Genomic DNA, 24,509 nt, shown 5'->3' with positions numbered 1-24,509 from the left:
CCAACAACCAACCTTACAATCTAACAACCTCAAGCTACTTAAAAATATCATCTGATTGAGGGCCCCTACTTCTTGCCTAATTGTCTCGGACTTCATATACAATTCCATCTAAAAGGTCCAACTTGAATCTAGCTGCAAAAGAGCCACCTTATATATATAGCCTCAGAGGTAGTTCCCTCATTTTTCTTGCTTTTACCTTTGGCTGGAGGTCTAGAACATTCAGTTAGTAGCTCACATGCTTCCCTGCAGGCTCCCCAAGAAGCTACATTTTTCACAATCAGAGGCTGGCCAAGCACTTTCTTGATTTTTCTGGAAAAGCCAACACTGTAGACCTTTCCCAAACAGATGCTGAGCAAAGTAACATTGAAGGAGGAATACCTAAGAAGGCCGTGATCCTAAGCTTTGATACATTTAAGAATTACTCATACATGTGATGTATGATCCTGAAATGAAAACAATTACCAAAATCATTGAGAAGAAATTTAAATACAGACTGGATACAAGATGCTAACAAAAAAATAATCTTTATTATTATTAGAAGGGAGAATGGCAGAATGGATCAATTAAAAATAAAATCACCATCAATCAGAGATACTGACTGATGTATTTACACGTTAAATGACATGATATCTACAAGTACTTTAGGGGAAAAAAAACAGAGTTCCAGATGCAACAGGACTGGCAAAATGTTGGTAAATGACGGAGCTGGGTAATGGGCATATGGTGGCAGTCTTCATCATATTTTGCTTTTGACTCTGTTTTAAATGTTCCACCATGAAAAGTGAAAAACAAGGACAAAACAAAACCAAAAGTCCCACTGTGTGCTTGTTAAAAACACCTACCGCCCACCCCATACCAAGTGGTTCTAAGTGTACCACATCAGAGGCGTTCCCAGAACCTGCACTTTCAGCTTGCTCCCAGCAGTGCCATTGCTGGCAGTCCTGGGGATACTGCACGAAAAAGAAATACTGGGTTCAGGGACAAGTTATCAACTGGTGCCTCAGTCACTGTATACTTGGACTAAATTAACTGCATTCACACATTTTAAATTTGTACTCTGGGCTTTTAATTAAGGTCACTATGAAACTCACTAAGACTTACTTCTGCGATACCTATGAGAAGGCTATTTAGGAAACTGCTGACTATACCATTCAGCAGCCCATATAAAACAATCCACATGAGAAACAGCATTTAGAATTTTCAGCTTCAAAAAACTCCCACCTCCACCAACAAACAAGATTTCATTTATATTAAGTTCTAGAACAGGAAAAAACAGTCTATGGCAGGAAAAAAAAATCAGACCCTTGGTTGCCTGCAAGTAGCAGCAGGGACCGACTGGGACGGGAAGGGGCTGGGACTTCAGAGGTGCTGCTGATGTTCTACACTGCCAGAAGTCTGGGTTACAAAGTTATATATCTGCCAGAACTCCTAAAGTGATACATTTAAGATCTGTGCATGTCATGAAATGCATATTTTGCCACCAAAGGAAAATAAGAATCACAAATACTGAACTCTAGTTAATGATATGGATGCTTGGGGGTAAAATATACTGATGTCTGCAAGTTACTTTGAAATGCAGCAAAAATGAATACAAATAAATTGGTATTGGATAAATTGACAGATAGATTGGGGTCAGCAAACTTCCTTAAAAAGGGCCAGAGAGTAAATATTTTAAGCTAATGAGCTTACACGTATTGCAACACTCAAATGCCATTCTAGTTCAAAAGCAGTTACAGACAATACTTAAATAAACGTGTGTTGGCTGTGTTCTAATAAAACTTTACAAGCATCCAGGTTGCTTCCCAGGTGGTGTGGGGGTAAAGAATCCACCTTCCAATGCAGGGGACCCAAGAGACATGGGTTTGACCCCTGGGTCGGGAAGATCCCCTGAAGTAGGAAATGGCAATCCAATCCAGTATTCTTGCCTGGAAAATTCCATGGACAGAGGAGCCTGATGAGCTTACAGTGCACACACACATACTCTTCGTATGTGTGCAAAGAGTCAGACACAACTGAGCACACATACACACTCAGAGCCAGCAGGATATAATTGGCTGACCTCTGGAAAAGTTATGTGACTGAAAAAAATTAGGAACAACTGTACAATCTAGGTAGTGAGTACATGGGTATTCACTGAAGGATTTTTTATTTAGCTTTTCCAGATGCTTGAAAATTTTCAGAAAAAACAAATATTCCATTTCCCTTCCCTTGAGGAAACAAATTATGTTTATCCTTTCTAGGATTGATGCCACAACAAAATTATCACCAGACTGAGGGGTTTATAAGTAAAATTACATGATGTCCATGAATTGCTTTAAAATGCTTCAGGAAAAAAAAAAGTAAGCTTCATCATTTTCTTGGATCCTATTTTTCACTTTTAAATCACCTCAGAGGGAAACATATCTACAAGACTATGGTGGCAAATGAGCATTATTTCTTTGTATGACATATTACCAATTTTAACTGTCTTGGCTCTCAGGCATGTTTCAGAGAAAATGACTACATCACTAAGGAGCTAACACTGCCACCTGCTGTGTTCCCATGGACAAGCATGTAATTCATTTCTACCAAATGCAGCTTTATAACCTGCACAGGGCATTTATACATCATAAGATTTTCAGCAGGTCATCACATCAACTGGAAAACCCATTTTTTAATAAGACCTATTTCTTAAAACCATCACACTTAATTAACTTTAAAATTTTTGTGGTAAAATACATGTAACATAAAAACCACTATTTTCACCATTCTTCACTTCACAATTCAGTGGCATCAATTACGTTCAAAACGTTGTTGCAACCATCACCACTACCCATTTCCAAAGCTTTTTCATGCCCCGAAATAAAAATCTGTCCTCATTAAACAGTAACTCCTCATTTCCTACTCCCCTCAACCCCTGGTAGCCTCTAATCTACCTTCTTTCTATGATAGAATTTCCTGCCTTTTTAAGGTTGAGTATTCCATTATATGTATATACCACCTTCTGTTCTGAATGTATATACCCATTCATTTGTTGATACACATTTGGGCTGCTTACACCTTTGGGCTACTACAAATAATGCTGCTATGAACACTGGTGTGCAAGTGACTGAGTTTCTGTTTTTAATTCTTTCGGATACATTCAGATGAGTGCACCTGCTAGGTCACGTGACAACTCTACTTTGCGTTCTAGAACCACCAAACTATTTTCCAAGTACACCATTTAATGTTTTCATCAGCAAGATGCAATTTCTCAAAATCCCCACCAACACTTGTTATTTTCCACATTTCTGATTAGTTATCATAGGAAGTTTGAAGAATTACCTCCATGTAGTTTTAACTTGTATTTCTCTAATGACTAATGGTGTTGAGCATCTTGTCATGTATTACTGGCCATATGTATATCTTCTAATGGGGAAATGTCTTTCAAGAACTTTGCCCATTTTGTAGAAAGTTAACTGAATTTTAAGAATTCTTATATATTTGTAAATTAAATGCTTATAAAATATTTTCTCCCATTCTGTAAATTGTTTTCTGTCTTGATAACATCATTTGGTACACAAGTTTTTAATTTTTATGAAATCCAATTTACCTATTTTTGCTTTTGTCGTTTGTGCTTTTGGAGTCCTATCTGAAACTTCATCGTCTAATCCAAGGTCATGAAGATTTATCCTGTTTTATTTATTCTAAGAGTTTCAAGATTTTAGCTCATATTTAAAATGTGATCCATTTTGAGTTAATTTTTGTATATGGTGTGAGGTTAACAGTACTACTTTATTGTTTTAGCATGTGGAAATGCTAAAACAGTTGTCCCAGTACCATTTTTTTAAGTGATTGTTCTTTGTCCTTTTAATAAACTCAACACTCCTAATCAAAAATTCACTGGCCACAGATATGTGTGTTTATTTCTGGATTCTCAATTCTATTCCACTGGTCTACATCTCTCCTTATTCCAGCACTACACTATTTTGATTACATATCAATAACTTTTGATTGGGCTTCCCTCGTGGCTCAGATGGTAAAGAATACGTCTGCAATGCGGGAGACCTGGGTTTGATCCCTGGGTTAGGAAGATCCCCTGGAAAAGGAAACAGCTACCCACTCCAGTATTCTGGCCTGGAGAATTCCATGGACAGAGGAGCCTGGCAGGCTATAGTCCACAGGGTTGCAAAGAGTTGGACACAACTGAGCGACTCTCACTCACTCCACTTTTGATTACCGAAGAAGACTGTCACAAAACAGTGACATCAATCATTCATCTGAAATGAACGAGCTCTCTTACCTGAGAATACCACGGGTCTGGAGGACTGCTTTGCATTCGAGGAGTGCTGCTTCTTTTCCAGTGCGGTTAGCATTCCTCCCAAATCCAACTGTACTGGAATCTGGCTTTTCTTTCTACTACTTTTAAAATTATTCTAAAAAGTTAAAAATCAGAAGTTTACTCATAATACTTTATTTTACAAACTGTACTTTTCATTTAATAACAAAAAGCCATATAATTAAGGATAAAAAAAGACAGATACAGAGACTAAAAATCTTGAAATTAAAAGTAATTAAAGAAAAGCCCCATCAATTTCAAATCATCTGCCAATATTACCACCAAGGTTGCTTATTTCCTTCTTCTCCTTTCATTACACTCGTTTAATTAAACCACTTACATGTCTGTTTGCATCTCCATTATGAATAAATAACAGCATACATCTACAGATAAGGAACAAAGGCTGGAATAAAGTCCCTGGCTACAAAGTCTGTGTGAGGCTAGCTGGTTCGTACTACTGCCTCATTAGCACCTTTTGCTCTCCAACTGCCTAAGTGAGCAAAACTAACAACCATGAAATCATGGGGGCACATCAAAAATGTACACAAGTCCAAAGTACTAAATTTAGGCACAAGGTCAGATATCCTCTAAACAAACGCTATTCCTGAAATAACCGTGATACGGGTCTTGAGACTAAAAAGGCTGGATGGCATGCCGTCTCCTGTGCTTTAGTGCCTCCACTCCTGCCCTCCAGCCACTTTTCTCTTCCCTAATGCCAGAGTCACACTGGGTGAGGGCTCACAGCAAGAGGGGAATGCTAAGCACAGCACCGGCGCCCACAGAGACCTCTGCAGGGATGGAAGATGGCCAAATTACAACATAGGAATGCTAAGTTACAGGGTTAAGAATCTTACTCTTCATAAATGTGAAAATAATCACCCCACTTTGAAAGGCAAAGGGACAATGAAAATGCCCAAAGTATGCAAGTTCCCCATCTAGATTATGAACTACAAACTCATTCCTGAATCCACAGTGGGGGCTGAGATACAAGGAGATTCATCTCTTTCTCTGACCCTGACTACTTGACAATGCTTCTGTCAGACATAACTGCCTCACAAAAGGATTCTTCTATTTCCTGAATACACTAAGTCAATGTTTTTTCTTTAAATCAAACTTAGATGAGCAGTATGTGGTCCCCTCCTTTCTGATATAGCAACAGCAGTTATCAGTCATCTAATTTCAAAAGTGACAAAGTAGTTCTGGCTTAAGGGCAAATTTGTTTCAACATACTGGATGCGGTTCTGCAATGAAGAAATGAATCAAAACAAAACTACCTGTGCCCATAAAGGAAGAAGTCTGGAAAGGAGGCTTTCTTGAGAGTTTAGTTTAGCAAGAAAAGTTAAGCCTAAAGCAATTGTGGTTTCAATCTAAAGATTACCTGTGGCTGCTGCTTAGACTGAAATTTCGGTGACTCTACTCTGTCTCTTCTTTCAGATGCAACTGCCAGATTGGGAAATTCCTCGGCATCCTAAGTAAACCACATACCCTTTAGCTCTTCACACATCACAAGAATCAAATAAGCCCAACTACAATCTTTCCCTCGCTCATATTTTCTTTCTATAAAAATCTCCTATAAAGTGCTCAAAGGTATTATTAAAAAAAAAAAAAAAACAACTAATGTAACTGCTTTGGCTTTATTTCATTTTTAGAACAAACTTAAAGACCACAGTTTGAATGCCCCTGCCCCCAGAGAGTGTGGGGCCTCAAGGATGGGTTCACCAAGCAGTCTACGAACTGCCTCTAACCATCCTGACACAAGAGTATTCAAGCACATCCTTCAACTATGTTTTCTTTAGGGAAACCATCAACTTGGACACAGGAGATTTAAGCATCCGGTCCTGTGTGCTGACCCTAGGCTAGAAAAAAGAAGTCTCTAAACAATGTTTAAATCATGTAAAAATGTTTTATGTACTTTTGTCAATATTTTAGGCACCCTGAAGAAATTATGTGAAAAATGAGGGGCGGAAACATGAATTATTTGTTGGCCCAAACAATAATGCTCTAATACAGTCGCAGGTTTTCAAACAGGCAATCCCATTATTCTCAAGGGAATGTTTCAAAAGCCCTGGGAGCCACTCAAATTTGTGGGAACACCTCAGGCTTGACCCTAAGCTGATGGCCTAGGGAGCACTGCTGAGACCCTTCCTGTCAGCACCAGGCTGCTGAGTCTGGTACTTCCTGACCCAGGAGAAACATAATCAGAATCCAGGATGGCTCCTTGGAGAACAAGGACATTCTTAAGAGTTATCACAGAACAATAATTTAAAGCACACTTTTGGAAGCTCATGATATTCTCTTCTTGCCCAGGGCCCACAACAGATTTATGGTATTATAAGTTTCTCTCTATAGTGGAGCACATTATAGCAAGACATCTAGATAGAAAAGGAGGCCCTGCAGAAGCAAGCATGCCAAAGCAAAGGAAAAACAGGTCAGAAGACACTGAGGGGATGTGGTATATATTAGTAGTATGGCATATACACCACTAAATTTCAATATAAGCTGTTTTGTCTCTAGACCATTTATTCATTCTTTTCAGATATTTACTGAGTGCCTGCTCTGAGATGGGCACTGTGCTGGAGACACCAAATTGAAGAAGTGGCTGACAGCTATTTTCTTTAGTACTAGGAAAACAATTATTTTTAAAAAATGTTAGAGACTTTTTACTTGGGTAACCAGTATGAACCTCTATTTCTATTAAGGAAGACCGATTTATTATATCATACAAGGTGAGTAATAAATATAAATGTACTTCAATCCTTGGTGGCTCTTGAACTGTCAGGACTTCATATTTTGATTTAGACTTTTCTTTCTTTTTCTTATTCTTTCTTGCGGCTTCATTTTGCTCAGCATTGCCACCGTGTGATGCTTTGGACTAGAACAACAACAACAAAACAAAAACAAAAAAAAAAACAAAGTAAAAATTATGGTTTTTAGAGAATTCAATCAACATTTTAATTCCATGCATCAGAATAAAATTAAGATATCAAGTTGTACAACCACATGGCAACCTTACTCAGATTTACTCCCTATTTTCCAAAGAGCCAGCATTTGGTAGAATGATTCTGAAGGAAAAAATCCATTAAAGCAGATGCCACATCCAACTGCTTTGAAACAGGTGGATTTGGACATAAGCTTTCAGCTTGAGGAGGTCATGATAATGATTCTACTGATTCAACCTGAAGTCCTTTCATAAGTCCAGGTGAGCCATTTCCATCACCACAGCCCAACGGCTGCTAAACCTGACTGTACCGCAGGATCACCAATGCAGCCGGTGAATCAGACCTCTGTCTGGGCTCATCCCAGACCTGCAGAATCTGACCTTACCACCGTCATGCTCTGCTCAGCCCCCTGGCCTTTCCTCAGTCAGGTCAAGTGCGCTTTAGCTTCAGGCCCTTTGCACTGAACACTCACATAGTTGGATCTAGACTACCATCCACTTCCTCATTTGAGCTCAAGAGTCATCCCACCTCTGTCTAACCTCTCACTCTCCATCCTCTTTGGAGCACTAATCCCCATCTGACAAACTCTGTCTTGGTCTGTAGACAGCTAGTCTCTCTCCATGAGAATAGCGGCTCTAAGAGGATGGGACATTTTCAATGTCTGAGATGCTGCTTTGCCCCAATAAGACCTCACCCTTCAGAGGTAAGAAGTGTCAATGGCTATTAAAAAGAATATTTATCTACTAACCCGGAGGGGCCAACCATGGTAGCCTGTTAAGTGAAAAAGGCAACTTTCATATGTAATATGTATAGAATTATCCCATTTCTGTTCTTAAAAAAAAAAAACACCAAATAAACTTCTTTATTTATTTATGTTTTCAAGAGCCTAAGGTGGAATAGAAGGTTGCCCAGCTGACTCAGCAGTAAAGAATCTGCATGCACTGCAGGAGATGAAAGTTCCATCCCTGGATTAGAAAGATTCCCCAGAGGAGGAAATGGCTACCCACTCCAGTATTCTTGTTGGGAAGATCGCATGGACCGAGGAGCATCGTGGGCTACAGTCTGTGGGGTCGTGAAGAATCAGACGCGACCACAACACAACAAAAGTGGGACAGACAGCAGGCTGTTAACGAAGGCTCATGGAGGGGTGGGGACCACAGGACTATAGGACAAGGACCTTTTCCATAACTAGATCTTTGTAATATTACATGTGCTTTTTCAGTAATAGAAAAAGTCACAACACAAAGTTTTAGAGGGAAGGGGAAAAAACAATCAAAACATTATGACCACAATGCAAAGTGATCTGGGTCATAAGATTACCAGAGATCTTCATTTTCTAATCTTTATTTTGGAACTTCTGAACAGTAAACTTCTCTTACACCTTTAATTCAAAAATAATTTTTACTCAGGTCTAGCATATTCTCTTATTTCTCTGTACATTCATTCCATTAATTTCTGAGAGTCTGATATTGAAACTCCAACTAAAAATCTTAATTTATCTACTTAAAACAAACAATTGCAATATATAGTGGGAACCACATGTAACTTTGTTCTGTATTTTCCTAGTCTCTTGTAAACGTGTTAACATAATTTCATAATTAAAAGAATAAAAAAAAATTAAAAAAAAAATTTTTAAAGATGCTAGGAAAATGAAAACAGAATCTGTTAACTCTTAGAGTGCTAAATGCTGGTTTAGATGGTACAGTGGTGGCCTGCTGTGTAACCTGCGCCCAAATGTCGATGGGGCCTCGGAGGTGGCCAGTCTCTGTCTACTTGGAGTGGGTCTCACCACCGCCTCCTGTGTTCCTGAAGTATGCGCATGAAGCTGCAGGGAACAGGCACGCCAGTCTAAGTTCACCATTAATTATCACCAGCGCAGATTCCCTCAATCAACCAAGTATAAACATGCAGTTCTTTTCTGTGTGGGACTGTCTAAGACACTTTGGATATGGAAAAGTATCCCAATACTAAAAATAATAGGAAACCAGTACAAAACAAATACTACCCCATATTTCAATCTAAAATAATGTATCAGTATAGAAAGAAAATCAAGAACAAAATCTAGCCTCCCCTACAAAACGCTCTTCAAGAAACAAATCTAGAGATTGAAAACTAACACCTTAAAATTATTTGAACTGAAAGGAAAAAATGAATTCTGAAATGCTATCTTACAGTAAGTAAGCTGCAAGTAACCAAGAATCAATTAGCATACTAGATGACTGCAAAATGGGGCATAAAATTATTTTGCTATCAGTATTTGTAGCAACGTAAATTGAACAGACAAAAGACTGCAGTATTTTAAATACCAAAGCGTAAGTTTCTTCCAGCATCTCTCTTTTAAAGAATTCAAAATGGTCACTGACATTTTAAGACCACAGGTCTAAAACATACATCCTCACTCATGTTAGGGATCACTTGTGCCCCTCAAATACTTGTGTCCCTCTTGAAAAAAGAATAAGACCTCAAGTACAACCAACTCAGATTAGTGCCTATAGTACCGAATGAAACACCTTCAGTGAGGCTTTGAGAGAGAAAGACTATCCAGTGGCACTGGAGAGCAACATGAACAAAGTGTGACGCATACCTTTTCAGTAAGGTGGACAACGTGTTTCTCTTTGTAGGAAGGCTCCAAAGATAAAACTTCAGAAGATGACATACTATCATTTTTAGGATCTGCTGGTGAAGCAATCATCTTTAGGTTTATCATGGAAGTAACATTTTTAGGGGCTGGTGACAGTTCTGTAGATAATGTCTGCCGAACAACATAACCCATTGGTGTCCAAGATAATTCTGCTCAAAGATAACCAAAATTGTTGAACAATCCCAACAGTAAAAAGGAAATTCCTTAGAAATTCCAAGCATGCACTACATGAAGTACTCAAGAGCACAGTTAAATTAAGGTACTGTTCAGAACACTCTAGGAAACTACAGTTTCCACTAAATTTACTTTTCTTCTTGGAACATGCAGGCTGAATTAACTTGAAAGGGGGACTGGCTATCCTAGGATCTGCTCTTTTTAACTTGGGGGTGCAGGCAGTAAACAAATAATAATTTCCATTAAACAATAATAATCCACAATACATCCACATGGCAAACACACAGAAATAATGAGCTGAAGATCAAACTGTGGCCCTACTAACCTTGATGTGTACTTTTAAACATCAGAAGTCAAAGATCACTAGACTTCAGCTACCAAAGTAACTGGTAATTTATTTCGTTTTAGAACACAGGCTTAAGTACAGCAACACTACTCCTTAGGTGCCCGTGAAACTCTATACACAGACAAAACAAAAGGACATCCATCAGGACACAGGCAGGTCATGTCAGCAGCCTGCGGCCACCCCACAGTGAAGAGACAGACTGTTCTTGTCACCACAGAGCTACATATCTTCACAGCAGTTCCTCAAGTGAGGATCTTGTATTGAATCATGTATGTACCAAACATGCTAACACCATAGGAAACACAGCTGTGCATCAATCTAGAGTAATTGTGTAAAAAGATCTTCTGTTAGGACAAGTTACCCACAAAAATTTCAAAAGCAGAACCTACTGAACGCATTCTGAATATCTCACTTCTGCACCAGGCCAGGACAGACCAGCAGTTCTCAAAGTTCTGAGACTCCCAGGACCCTTTCAGGGGTCCACCGTCAAAACTGTTTTCCTGATAATAGGAATGTGTAATCTGCCTTCCCCACTCTCTTGCTCAGAGAGGTACAGTACAGTGGGGCTTAAGACATTGTGACAGAGAACAGTCAAAGAGCTGAATGCTGAAGCAGATCTCCTGAACTGGGTGTTAAAGAGTTGCTAAAATGTAAAGGCTACTCTCCTCTCCTGACTTTAACTTTGGGAAATGGCTACCTTTTTAAATTAAAATGTGCTATGTTAACCTGTAATAAGTTTATTGTTACTTTTAAGTAAATTAATAAGTATTTTAGTATTTCTCAGTTTTAACCCTCAGACTTTGTGTTACAAACATTGACAATTATCCAAATAAACAGACACTCTTAGGGGTTTCAAAGGGTATTAAGGGGTCCTGAGACCAAAAACTATGAGAACCACTGGTATATGAAATGCTTAAGAAAGTGGTCATTCCTGAGTTCATAAAACGTCTCCCTTAGCCCGATGAACATTTCATTGAGAATTCCTTACTTGTATGTAGTTTACATTCCTTCTGCAAGGAAGTGGGATCTTACCCACTTACTTCAATCTTCTAACAACAATGCCAGTTTATCAACAACCCATCAACTGCCTTAAAGAAGGCTTTAAAACAGAAACATTTCAAGAGCACTAACCTGAAAATAAACCAAGAAAACAGACAACTGATTTTCTAAAATAGTATTTGGTAGCCACTCTTACCTCTCATACATGAAGAGGGATTGGTAACAGCATTATCGGTTACAGACTCAGTCCGATTATTATTTTTCACCACTATTTCACCCTAAAAAGCAAACCAGTTGTTTTCTTACTAGTTCAAACTAAAAATAATCATTATTTTAAAAACATATAGCCTCCTTCACCATTCTTAAAATCTGCAAAATATATGCTAATTAAAAATTCCAAACATGTAAGTATATAACATGCAAAGTTAAATTACTTTCTTTTGCCAAATCTCATTCCCCAGAGGAAAAACCACCCATCTACAGCTTAGCTACTAGCATTTTAGTGTTTCATGGCTTCAGAGATAAACATCTGTGTATCATTTTAAATGGATCTCAATAATGGGATCACACTACACATAGTATCACGTAACAATAATTTCCAAGTCAGCAAAGATTCTTAAAAGCCAAAGTGCCTGCTGTGAAAGGAAAAGCTGTTTCCATCACACCCCCACACCAAAGCTCAAACAAAAATTCCTGAAAATGTCCACAAAAACAAGTCTTCTAATGTGTACTTCTTTTTATAGACATAAAGCTGCATCATGCATGGAACAAGAGGAACCAAATGACACTCGGGAACAAGAGACTACATTAAGAGAGACCTCAAAGTGACCAGCAGCACCCAAGGTGAAAGGAAACTGATAAACTCAAACTAAGTGGCTTTAAAATAAATTCTGAAGTTCATATGCTTCAAAAATGTACCCATTTTACCATTTCATCTAAGTTTAGTTAAAAAAACAAATTGTGCAGAAGCTTAAACTGCTGACTGCTGAATATGCCTTGGGCCATTTCTCTACCTAGGTAGTAGAAACCTGGCAACCTCAAAGAGCTGCTTCAGAACCATGGAAAGAACATGCTCCGTAACTAGGACGGAAAGCCACCACTTTCGTTAAAAACAAAAATAAAGCAAAATCCTCCAAGGGACATCCGCTGATTCCTGGCCCCACTGCAGAGCTCACTTAAGAGCCTGGAAATGCCTACATCGCCCTGGGCCCTCCTGCCCCAGGGCTTCCCCAGGCAAGGACCCACCACTTCCCTCCAGAGAGCAACCATGGTTTCCTGTGTTGGCAGGTGTCACTTGCTAACCTGCAAATTCCAAATCACTGCCCGACACAGCATACAAACCTTGCAGGAGGTGTCACCTAAGAGCGCTTGTCCCTTCCAGGGAGTGTGGAGCTGTTTGCTTCAATCTGCTGGAGGCCTGAGGCCCCACCTCTGAATAGGATCTCGATAATTTCAGTACGCTACCTCAAATAAATGCAAGACAATGGCCACTAGGGAAGTGAATTTTTACTTTCAAATGATGCATTTCTGGAAACTCCAAAGGCATGGGGAGGTACGGAGTTAGGCAAAGAGAAAGATGCCCTTCTCCCTTCTATTGGCACTTTCCTCAGCTTCCAAAACACTGGGCTAGTTCTGGAGGAGGTGATGTGGCATCAGCACAGCTTTGTGGAAGTGGCTATACCCTGAGCAACAAATTCTCTTCTGGCCCCATCTGTAGACTGCTGTGTTCTCTAGGAGATTCCAGACAGACACAGTATATAAACATGTCAAGTAAACAAGTAAAAAAAAAAATCCGTCAAATGAGAAAATAAACAATTAAAATGCAGCCTGTTCTTTGAGTAAACATAACTTTTATCCTCACGAAAGTCAATGAAACACTAGAAATGGCTTACCTATTCAAGAATGATTAAGTAAATTACATGTATCGATATCAAAGATTCAACGCAAGTTATATGTCCAAAAACTATTTTAATGACATGGGAAGATTACCATAAAAGTTTTAAATAATTCAAACACAAAGTTATACATATGTATTCTTAATTGAAGGGAATGCCCCTCAATTCCCACAATGTAATATTAAACAAAGACTAAGTGCCAAACATGGTTTGCTCTTGGTTGTACAACTTTAGACAGTTTATTTTTCTTCATACTTTTCTGGTGTTATGTTACTAACATCATGAGGAAAAAAAGTTTCTTTTTATGGGAAAGTTGAAGAAAAACAAAACAAAACAACTCCACATGTAATTCCAGAGTGTGAATACATAAGGCACTGAGTGTGCAAATCTCCCCACACAGCATGAAGTGTCCTACTTGTCCACATACGCAGTACTCATACACAAGTGAGCAATGACACAAAGTGTCAGTCATGCCCCTGCCCACCCTGGACCCTCTGTACCCTGCACTACTTTTGTGAGAGCTCACAGGCTTGGAATTATCCACTGACCACCCACGACGAAGGTATGGAGCCCCTCAACTACTCAGCTATTCCATACACCCAGCCAGGGCCCAGAAAAGTCACTCAACAGCTAAATGAAACTGTGAATTTTCTACATCAGTCAATCAGCCTTACTTACCACCACCATGTAAAAGGAAAACACCCAGGTGTGACAGGCTAAGGCTCGACATGTTGGGAATGACTTATTTTTAGCACATAAGCCACTACACATTATATAAGCCACTACCACCAAGCCTTCAGAGGCTTCAATATCCAGGCACCCAAAAGAAGCACTAGGACAGGAAATGTAAATCCTTTCTCCATTCAAAAGGTATATGAACTGGTAAGCTCTGTTTTCCTCATTGTTTCTTCTTTCTCCTTGCCTCTACACCGGGATGGGCCTCAATTTATCACAAGCCATTTTAGCAACTATAACCCAATAAAACTTTTTCCTGGAAGTCTCAAAATCTGTCTGAGAGGAAAATGCTTCAATCTGATGGACTAAAACTTGAGATCAAATACTGAATACAGTGCAATTTAACACTGATTGCAGTGAGATTTTCTGTATCATTGACAGGACAGAGGTGCAGATAAACTGCCTGGGAAAATCAGAAGTTACACTGTGCAGTTCTAACATTACTATTTGATTTTAAAAAATACTTTTCTCTGTATTGAAAACAGTGTTATCAGAATGCAATGGTAGAAACAACATTTTCACAATGGGCTATGGAATTTAGTTGAACCAACGCTAGAATCTTCTCCTCCTGAGGCATGGCAATGCTTTCTAGCCACCAGACATGAAGACACTTGCTGAGTGATTTTCTGGAAAGAGCAACACCAGGTGTTACAGTCTGACCATAAACAGCTCCAATGACAGAGAAAGTCACCTAAGCACATAAAGAGGCCCCTGCCACCCCACGATGTGAAGTGTATGTAGTGTTCCAGGTGATGTCCTTGCGTAACTGTCCATCACTGAGGAGAAAAGAAGAAAGAGAAGAGGGGAACAAAGAGCAGGAGGCTGCACTCACCCCTGATAACACTGCAGAGGGTGTCCCCACTTCTCTGAGAAGAGCAATGTCAGTAGGGGCGGAGCGTAAAGGCCCCCACTTGGGCTGCTTTTGTATCTCTGGTATCTCACTGTTCTCCGGACTCTGCAGTTCAGGAAAATCCAACCTGGTAAATCCAAACTCAGGTTTGGAGGCAGATCCACTCTTTTCAATGATTCTGGATTTCCTGTCTGTTCGTTTATAATAACCATCTGCATTTATAGAATTAAAAGTAAGGGTAAAAATTTAGAGGTTATTGGATGACCTGTACTCACAATTCAGTTGCAGTGTAGAAAGTCTATTGCTACTGATGCAACAACATATTATTGTCCAAACAGCCTAATTTTTGGTAGCGTTGTTAACCTCTGAAACAGTGGAAAACATAAATGACCATGGGGGTCACCAAGCAGAAAAAAGCAACATGCTGCAAATCTTAGGAGTAATTCTCAACTGGATGAAATAGTTACCTTAACCTGATTGTGCAGCTGGGCATTTCAATTATTCTCAAAACACACTTTACAGTTTTGTGAGATTAAGGGGACTCTTGCGAATTTCCTTTAAATAATAAATTTTCCATATTTTAGTTTGCTGGAACAAACTAGAGGAAAACAAGTATTAATAGAATTAAACTTATAACCTCTCTCCCACCTTTCTCCTTCAAATGCAAATGAATGATGCCATAGGTTACAATGCCATAAAGCCCCAGCATTTTAAAAATTGTTTAATTACAAGGCTAGAGTTATTCCAGTTAACTGTTCAACTCTTCTTTCACATTACCATGTACCAGAAGGTTTATAAACGACGTCAACACAAAGAGAAAATGTTATGTATCAAATAACAGTAAATTACACATGTAAATAAAATGACAAATCATTCCAAGTACACTATTACAGAGGTTTTAAGTTATTACATAAATAGATGATGGCTGTGATCAAGGTGCAATAAATAATTTACAGGAAAAAAAACCAAGGTATCATGTATAATCACTAACTTTCAACCAGAGACTGGAACAGCAGTTCTTAAGCCCACAAGAGACATGTCCTTTGAATAACCATCCTGCCCTGGGTTTGGTATTGTTCAGGATGGGATTTCAACTGTAGTCAACTCTCTCCCTTACTGAAAAGTGTCCCAACAGAAAACCAGAGAAGCTATTTTAGGGATCAACACGATCAAATACAGTACAAGGACATGGCTGTAATTCACTATTTAACAAATGTTTTGAGGTGGGTGATTGTCACCTACTTGCTATGTGATTTTACAGAAGTTCTTGCATAAGACAATGTAATATCATCTTTGGATAAACTCCAGGATCCCAAAGGAAACTTGATGGCCTCAGTTTTTCATGATGAATAAGCCCACAAAAACAGTTTACAGAACAGAAATGTTTCTGGGAGTAGACAGGGTAGAAAAATATAATATACAGAGCGTGTTATTTTTACCTGATTTCAAACTATCCTCAGCATGAATGGACACACGAGGTGAACTTTTGACTGATTTTAAATCAGATGATAGAGGTCCATCAGCCTTCTTACTGTCAAACTTTTGTTCACCATAGGTTTTCTTCTGCAGGAAACATTAAAAAATAACATTTTTATTCTAAGAACACAATCACTATAAAAAAGGCTTGAATTTGCAAATTCATAATTACAACTCAATCATTTTTTTAAAAGGTTAGAGTAGACCATATCAAATTTTAAATACCTTAAATAACATGCAAGAACTGGCCTGTTCTTTATGTTTTAAACGCTAAAGTGACCAACAACATCAAGGCATTTACAGACCTTAAACACAGCTTTTGTGTCTTGTGGGAGAGGGCACGTATGCTCACTTCGTGGCTTCACTGTTTGAAAACCTCCAAAACAACTGGGTTGGTTGTCATCATATGGGGAGCCAGGCACTGGGCAAACATTTTGTGGTGACTGCAGGGTGTAGGGAGAGTAGGCATATGGATGAAGAGGGATCTCAGCAGAGAAATACTGAGACGGAAAAGCTGAAGCTCCAAAAGCCATATCGTCAGTATAGAGTTTCTGTCTAAATAAAAATGGTAAATTTTAGTTGAAGATTTCATACCACAAACCAAGATGATTAATATTTTATAATAAACTTAAACATACTATTTTTGAGGTCATTCATTCTAGCACTGAAATACCTCTAATTAAAAACCAAATAAAACCTCTGAGCACTTCTTAACCAGCAAAGAAAGATGCTGACCTAGTTCCATTTTTTTCATTACGCAGCTGGAACCTCCATAACAGGATCCTATGATAAGGAATATTAGAAAAGCCCAAGGATGCTCCAGCAGGTTTCCACTCTCATGCTGTCAAATATCCGGAAATGCCTCACGCAGCAACCCTGACCAAAATTTAAGCCATCTAGACCACTCTCTCAGCAGAGAGGGCTTTTATAGAGCCCCCACTGCCCATCCAAATTCCACCCTGACAACCTCCAGGGCCTGCTCCCTGAGGGCTCTGGGCGCCCCCAGACAGCCTGCCCAGCCCCTTTCCTGTTCCAAGCCCACCGCCACATCCTGCGCTCTACTGCCTCAGGGGGCTGGGAACACCATGCAGAACGTGGTGCAGGAACGACATGTCCTGCTAATAAGATGGAACTGTCTGTGAACACGGCCACTGACTCAACTTGCTCAAGTCGCGAGGGTAGAGCGAACTATAATTTAACACTGTTTTTTTTTTTTTAAGCAAATTTAGTATAAGGCCAGAGGTTTCAACCATTCTGCAATGAAGGTTGAGACAATGATAAATGCTAAGCAACTGACTTAATACAAATCACAGTATTCTCATTCCCACAAATAAGCACCAGCAGGTGTTTCCATGACTTTCCAGGACTTTGAATTATCTTGCAGCAGATCAGTGGAATCCTGAAGTGTAGGGTCCACTGAAAGGCAGGAAGAGTCAAAGCTAAGGATAACACCCCATGTGATCTTCCAGTTGTTCGAATGTCAGGAGATACAAGCATAGGCACCAACTACCAGAATTTTTGTTTCTACTCTGCTACAAGTAAGAGTCTGCAACGAAGAAGGAAAGGAGTCACTACAAACAGGCTAGGCCTGTACCACACTGACGGCTGCCACATCTCCCGTGCCCTCCTTCCTGGCAGTCTCCCTGACCTCTGCTACGTGGCGCCCACGTCTGTCTCACCGCTTGAAAAGCCCCTCTAACCAGGACGTGACAGCCTCTGCCCTCTCCTGCCCTCACCCATCTCCCAAAGGTCCCTCTGTGGCATGGTCCCCACTACACTCCCCCATCTCACCGGTCAGACCCACTCTGAGACAGAACCTCTCCTCATTTTGCTCAGGACTTCACTTCAACATACTTGAATTCCAGCACTTTTACCACCAGTAGGCCTCTATCTCCAACTTATAGGTCATTTCCACCCATCTAGTACGTACAGGGAGAAGGCAATGGCACCCTACTCCAGTACTCTTGCCTGGAAAATGCCATGGACGGAGGAGCCTGGTAGGCTGCAGTCCGTGGGGTCGCCAAGAGTCAGACATGACTGAGCGACTTCACTTTCACTTTTCACCTTAATGCACTGGAGAAGGAAATGGCAACCCACTCCAGTGTTCTTGCCTGGAGAATCCCAGGGACGGGGGTCACACAGAGTCGGACACAACTGAAGTGACGTAGCAGCAGGAGCAGCAGTATGTACAGATCCAAAACATGACATATGATCCCCAAACTAGCCCCACTGCCAACTTATGCTCTCACAAACGATCCCAAATCTTTCCATGTATTCAACTGGAACTACCTAGGATCTTTCCCACCAAAACCCGTATGAACCCTTTCCTCCTGCAGAAGGTCTCCCTGTATTTTCTTCTCTATTTCCAGTGCCTAACTCAATCAGAATCCTGCAGGCCCCCAAGTGTTCCTGATCATTGCTCACAGTGAACTTACTGCGTGTGGAAAGCTTCCTGGGTACCAAGCCTTGTGTCGAGAATTTTAGGAGTCTCTGTCTCTCTTGAGCCCCTTAACAGCCCAGTGAGGTCGCCATTAAGCCCTGTTTAGTAGAGAAGGGCATGGCAACCCATTCCAGTATTCTTGCCTGGAGAATCCCATGGAGAGAGGAGCCTGGCAGGCTACAGTCCATGGGGTCACAAGAGTCGGACACGACTTGGGGACTAAACAACCACCACCACCACCACCACCCCAATCAAAACCTTCAAGTCCCTCTCCTTTAAAGCTGAGCCAGAAACCAGGTGTGATTATCATGATCCCTCCCAAAACACTCCCAAAGTTCTCTATTTCCTACCCAACAAACCTAACGTTTCAGCTGTACCACGTAGGCCAGTTAGGCCAGTTGACTAGTGGCTATCTCCAGCAATGGGACCTTACTTCTCTACTGTCTCCCCAACATCTCTTGCATCTGGTCCCCTCTGACCTGTCAGGAATCCAGTCACTCCTCCACCCACCCACCCAACATGAGCCACACTCTGTGGAGAACTACTAATTCACACAGTGTATGTGCGTACTTAGTTGCTCACTCAGGTCTGACTCTTGAGACTCCATGGAACCCACAATGCTCTTCTGTCCATGGGATTTTCCAGGCAAGAATACTGGAGTGGCTTGCCATTCCCTACTCCAGGGGATCTTCCTGACCCAGGGACTGAACCCAGGTCTCCTGAATTGCAGGCAGATCCTTTACCACTGAGCCACCAGGGAAGCCCCAATTCTCACAAATGAGAATTTTAACCTACAAGCAACCACTGGCACTGTAATTTTCACAGTATACTACAAGATACCAACAGCAAGAGCAGCTGAACTCAGGTCAGAAGAACTGAATGCTAAGTCTGGTGCTGGTGCTACCTCCTGGAGAAATCCTGGACAAGCATTTGTAGCCTCAGTTTCTCTTGCGTAGTAATAACACTACATCTCCCTGCCAAACTCATGGATTTTGGCAAGCATGAAATGAATGTATTCAGTAATTCCCAAATAAAACACACACTTCTTCACCCCTCTGTCACACAGGATTTGTCACAAAGCACATACTATGACAATCAACAAAATCATTTTCTGGGGAGGATGACTGGCAACAGAGAACTTACTTTGTTTGCATACCTTTATTTGTTCATTATACCAGTAAATACTCAGTACTTCCCAAACAGGGCCATTCTACATACTAGGATACTTCTACTGATATTTGTACTGCCTATAACATAAACTTGAAGGAGATTGGGAGTATGTTTTCTTCCATCTTCACCTTAGCTCATGAGACAGGCCTTCCCCAACTTAGGAACTAGTGCTTTTCCATACAGTAGCCTTTAGCTAATGAACTCCAAATGAATAGATCCTTTGGCATGCACTGCTAGAAGTACTAGAGGTGGACATTCAGCAAAAGGTCACTCACTTCCTTTAAGGACACAGAGAACTAGGTTGCTATAGGGGAAGAAGTAGAAAAGATGACATGTTTGTTATAGAAAATTTCAGTCCTTTTTTCAAGGCAGCAAGAGATCTCCATTGAAACAAAATCTGATAACAGCAAAACAATTCTTAACTTATATTAGAATTAACTAGATAATCACTTTTTCACTGTGTAAAGTCTCACCACTTCATCCCCACTTTAAAGGCTCTCATTCTTTTCTAAGCTTGTTCTTTGGTTTCCTGACTCCATTGTCCTTAATCATTTTCTTGTCAGGCAGGAATACTGTCAGTCAACCTTTTCAGTGGTTATAAATATTTAAAAAAAATCAAAGCTATAAGGGACTAAGAGGTTAAAAAAGCATAATTTAAAAATTCAGCATTGAGCGTCCTTAAGCCTCTGATTAGTCTCAACGTGTTACAGCTAGAATGCTGCTTTAGCTGTATGACTGTTTTCCACCTTTATTTTAGGTCACTAGAATTTCACCAAGCAGATGGCTTAAGAGTTTTTATCACAGAGTGAGATATAGCTTGTATTTTATCATGTGAGCCCACTCAAGGTAGGAAATGACTTAACTGAGACCCATGGCAACCTTCCTATTACAAAGGAAGAAATTACAATGGAAACCTTGGCATTCCTACCAAAGACCTTCAAGCACATTTTGTCAGGACTTCAATTTCAGTTAAAAAATATAACTTTTCTTATTTCCTAAATACACCAGACAAACCAATGATTTTCTTATTTATTCCAACTTTTATTTTTGTGAACAAACCTCTAGAATTTATATGAAGTATAAACTATTTTCAAGCACACTATGCAGGTGTGGGGGGAAAAGGTAACAAGTCTGACCCAAAACAGAACATAAAGATAAGGATTTTCACGTAAGCATAAAGGTGATTCATGCCTTAAAAATAAATCTACAAGTAATCCACACAATCATGTGAAAGGCTTAACACTTATTTTTCTAACTTCAGCTAATAAATGGAAACCATTTTGCAACTACCTAGAGAATAAATCCTGTGGAGGAAAAACAACATTTAAAGGACAAAATAAGCCTTTCAGCTCAAATCTAGAATAATTTATAACCAAAAATTTGTAGGATCCATCTCCACAGGACAATTATAAAGTAAAACGGTTAAAAGCAAACCTCAGCAATTTCCAAACACTTATCTGCACAAAGAGGCAGCCCTAGTTGCTAGCCCCACTCCATCACTGGGCAGCGTTTTTCAGTGTTACACCCTAAAACTGAGGAGCATTTTTATTTATTTATTTGGGCTTTTCTTTGCCCCATTTGCTCTGACCCACTTGTTCCTGCCATTTCATCACCCATTAATACATGATGCAGTTTTAAACTGTAGGCATAATAGACTTGCACTCCCCACTAATAAATGCAATGGAATCTCCATACTTTCTCTGCCCCAAATAACCAAATGAATATGGAGATAAAAAAGGAGAGCTGAATCTTCAGTTTTTGGTGTGCTACACAGCTAAGCTGTGCTGTACATTTCCTTCTTGGATGAGGAGCATCTTCTCTAGTTGCTCTGGAAACGTTAACCTGATAGCTGCAGAATATTTCAACTCTAATTACCATTAAAGCCAAGCAACAAGGTCCCCATGTTAAGGCAAGATGATGGGAATACATACTCAGGCACTGCTAGCTCCTGGACACATGGATAGTACCGGGTGGCTGCACAGCTGGGGAAAGCCCGTGCTTCTGAAGATTCTGACCATCCCACATCGAGCCCAGCAAATTTGGGGACAAATGGTTTGACATCTGCTGACAACTTGATGCCCTGAGGAGAAAAAGGGGGTTATGGCTACAAACTTTCTAAGATCAACCAACTGGGGAAAAAAACAACAAAAAGAGTCCCTCCCATCTCAAAGCCCCAGAAATGCTCATCCCAGTGCTGCAGTTCAAATATATCTGCCCAGCAAAGACAAGAATTTGTTAGCAATATCTCCCCAGACCCCTTTTCACTAGAAAAACCAGCCTATCAAATATTAAAAATGGAAAATAAGGACAACCACTTAAAGTGAGAATAAAAGTCAACCCAGACTGTAGAGTTAGAACTACAAGTGACCTTTCCTTATCTTTAACGTAGAATACAGTAGTTTACCTCTCAGCTGAGTGAAAGGATAACAAACTATCAAACTTAACTGTAGCACTCAAAACGCACATGCTCCTTAGCCTTTATGGTTCTATTAAATTTCTCAAAGAACTTAGAACAGCTGTTTTTCACTCAGCAAACCAATAAAGGCTGTTTTGTTAAAAATCAAAAGTAAGCTTTGCCAGAAAATCTTTGTATCGCCACGAGCCCTTGAAATATGAATCTAAATTATTTGTTTGGTTTTTATTTCCGTTTTTAGATCTGTATTGAGAAATTTACTTTCACGAGCAACTTATAATCATGTTTTTTCATTCCTGTGAAAGCCAGTTTTTGCGATTGTCAGGGCTCCTGCTAGAGGTTACTCTTAGCTAGTCGAGCAGAGACTTCCGCTTCAGAAAACGTATTCACAAGCTTTAAACAAGTGGTTCCTGCTCACGAGTGCCGTAAGCAGACACGGTCGCTCAGCTCCTCCGCAGCCTTGGGACTAGCGGCAGTTTCCCGTCGACGGAGTCCTTCCTCATTTGCGGCCGTGGGGACGCACCCGGGGCTGGAGGTCACGGCCGCCCGGCCCGCCGCCCCCCGCCCTGTCCCCAACCAGCCTCCCGCCCACGCCAATCCAGTTCCCACCCCATCCGCGCAAGGCCAACACTCTGGGAGGCCCAGGGCCGCCATCCTCACCTCGGCCGCGGGCTCCCGCCGCCCCTCCGATGCCATGGCGGGCGGCTGGGAAGAGGTCCGGCTGGGGAGGCCAGTAGCCGCCCCGTCGGCTGGCGGGACCGAAGGGCGACAGTCCTCCTCCCCGCCTTTCCACCTTCGGAGAGGACGCCAGGAAGTGCGTCACAAAAACGCGCCTCGGCCCGCCTTGTTTCCGGTCGGAAATGCACGGGGCGGCGGCTCTGCGCCTGCGCGAGGTACCCGGCGTGGTGAGTACTTGGAGAAGCTGTATCCTCGCGCGTGTAGTTTGGAGTTGACATGAGACTTTCTCCGCAAAGATAGCGGACAAAACGCGGGATGTGGTTAGACAGGCCCGCACGAGGGGTAGGTGCACGGGGTGGCGGGCACCTGGAGAAGGGCCTGTGGGGAGTTGGGGGCCTTAAGGAAACCGCACACCTTGTGGATCTACAAAGGGAGAAAGTCAACAACATCTGGCATCTTACATTTCCAGGAACCTAGAGCAGTTAACGAAAAAGAATTTCAAAACTGCTCAGTTCGACAAAGGGCTGCTGACCACTAGGAAATGTGCTGGGAGAGGAAGAGATGGAAAAGCAGGGTGGAAGTAAGCAATCCTAGGGCAGTGGTGTTAGGTAGAATGGGAAATGGAGGGCAGTGCCTGGGAGACGGAGTGAGGGAGGGGGAGCGCAGATCCTAGAACTCTTGCTTACTTGGTGTAAAATGGGAGCTGTTTGACCAGTAGAGGTTAATAAGATTGAACATCCTAAACTGGAAGCTAATTGTAGGTTTCCTCTGTTGAGTGACTACCAGGTATTTCAAGCAGTAAATGGAGGCAATTCCAGCTCATCTCCTGGTGTTCTGTGCGCCTCCCACAGGTCAATTAAACACATCTAAACCTCCAGAGTGGAATGAGGCTTGGGATCTCACAGTAAGCAGTGCTGGAGATTTGAGCAGTATGCAGTATGCTGGTTTGTGCTAAATACAATCAAGTTTACTTAACAATTCTGACGTCTTTCTGTTGGCCTAACCCTGAACCTATAGCCAATGGACCCATGGGGATAGGGGTAAGTTCTAGGCTCTTGCCGATCACCACACCGCCCTCAATATTTATTGTGCTTATTATGTGAAAGCATTACCTTTTTCAAAGAGAGGAGCATACAGAGGACCAGCATACTGAGGGGTCTTATGCTTATTGGCAGATTAGCTAAAAGGTTTCTTCAGCATTAGCAATGATGATAAAAAGCCTGTGTTTGCATTAACTATTTCCTTAGCAGTTAAAGCAATTTGACACAAAATGCACACCATGTTAGAAGTTTTAAAAATGCTGTGATAGTTTATACAAAACTGTATCCCCCTTTGGCACATGGAGAACAGAAATAGGGTTAAGTGGTTTCTCCCAAGGCAGTACTTACATAATACTCTGGGTTACTTCACTTATTTAAGTTGGGTTTCTTTTTTGTTCAGTTGGAGATTCTAGATA

At 40.9% G+C, this 24,509-nt stretch overlaps 1 protein-coding gene and 1 long non-coding RNA gene across 10 annotated transcripts in view; one reads left to right on the top strand and one right to left on the bottom strand.

The window, feature by feature from the left end:
- The window catches only part of SECISBP2 (SECIS binding protein 2), a 37,403-nt gene extending 14,226 nt beyond the window's left edge, over nt 1-23,177 (bottom strand). For 2 of the 9 annotated variants that reach the window (XM_043870505.1, XM_043870509.1), the window contains exons 1-10: nt 23,036-23,176; nt 21,894-22,042; nt 16,658-16,907; nt 16,316-16,439; nt 14,859-15,088; nt 11,593-11,674; nt 9,821-9,909; nt 7,047-7,169; nt 5,676-5,765; nt 4,262-4,394 (exon numbers count right to left, since the gene is read on the bottom strand). In XM_043870505.1, the coding sequence (XP_043726440.1) occupies nt 4,262-4,394; nt 5,676-5,765; nt 7,047-7,169; nt 9,821-9,909; nt 11,593-11,674; nt 14,859-15,088; nt 16,316-16,439; nt 16,658-16,907; nt 21,894-22,042; nt 23,036-23,071 (1,306 nt within the window). In that variant the 5' untranslated portion in view covers nt 23,072-23,176. Of the gene's footprint in view, nt 1-4,261; nt 4,395-5,675; nt 5,766-7,046; nt 7,170-9,820; nt 10,027-11,592; nt 11,675-14,858; nt 15,089-16,315; nt 16,440-16,657; nt 16,908-21,893; nt 22,043-23,035 lie in introns of all 9 variants that reach the window. The other 7 variants (XM_043870507.1, XM_043870510.1, XM_043870502.1 and 4 more) reach the window with 6 other exon arrangements.
- An 85-nt stretch (nt 23,178-23,262) lies between these two features.
- Nucleotides 23,263-24,028, top strand: LOC122672987. The gene is made up of 3 exons (XR_006334556.1): nt 23,263-23,395; nt 23,523-23,633; nt 23,905-24,028. It is a non-coding gene; the product is annotated as an uncharacterized LOC122672987 (long non-coding RNA).
- The last annotated feature ends 481 nt before the right edge of the window (nt 24,029-24,509 follow it).

Source organism: Cervus elaphus, chromosome 16 (assembly GCF_910594005.1).
Source record: "Cervus elaphus chromosome 16, mCerEla1.1, whole genome shotgun sequence".
In the NCBI taxonomy this organism is placed as follows: domain Eukaryota; kingdom Metazoa; phylum Chordata; class Mammalia; order Artiodactyla; family Cervidae; genus Cervus; species Cervus elaphus.
The sequence above is the reverse complement of the archived record's forward strand: the minus strand, read 5'-3'. Positions and strand labels throughout refer to the sequence as shown.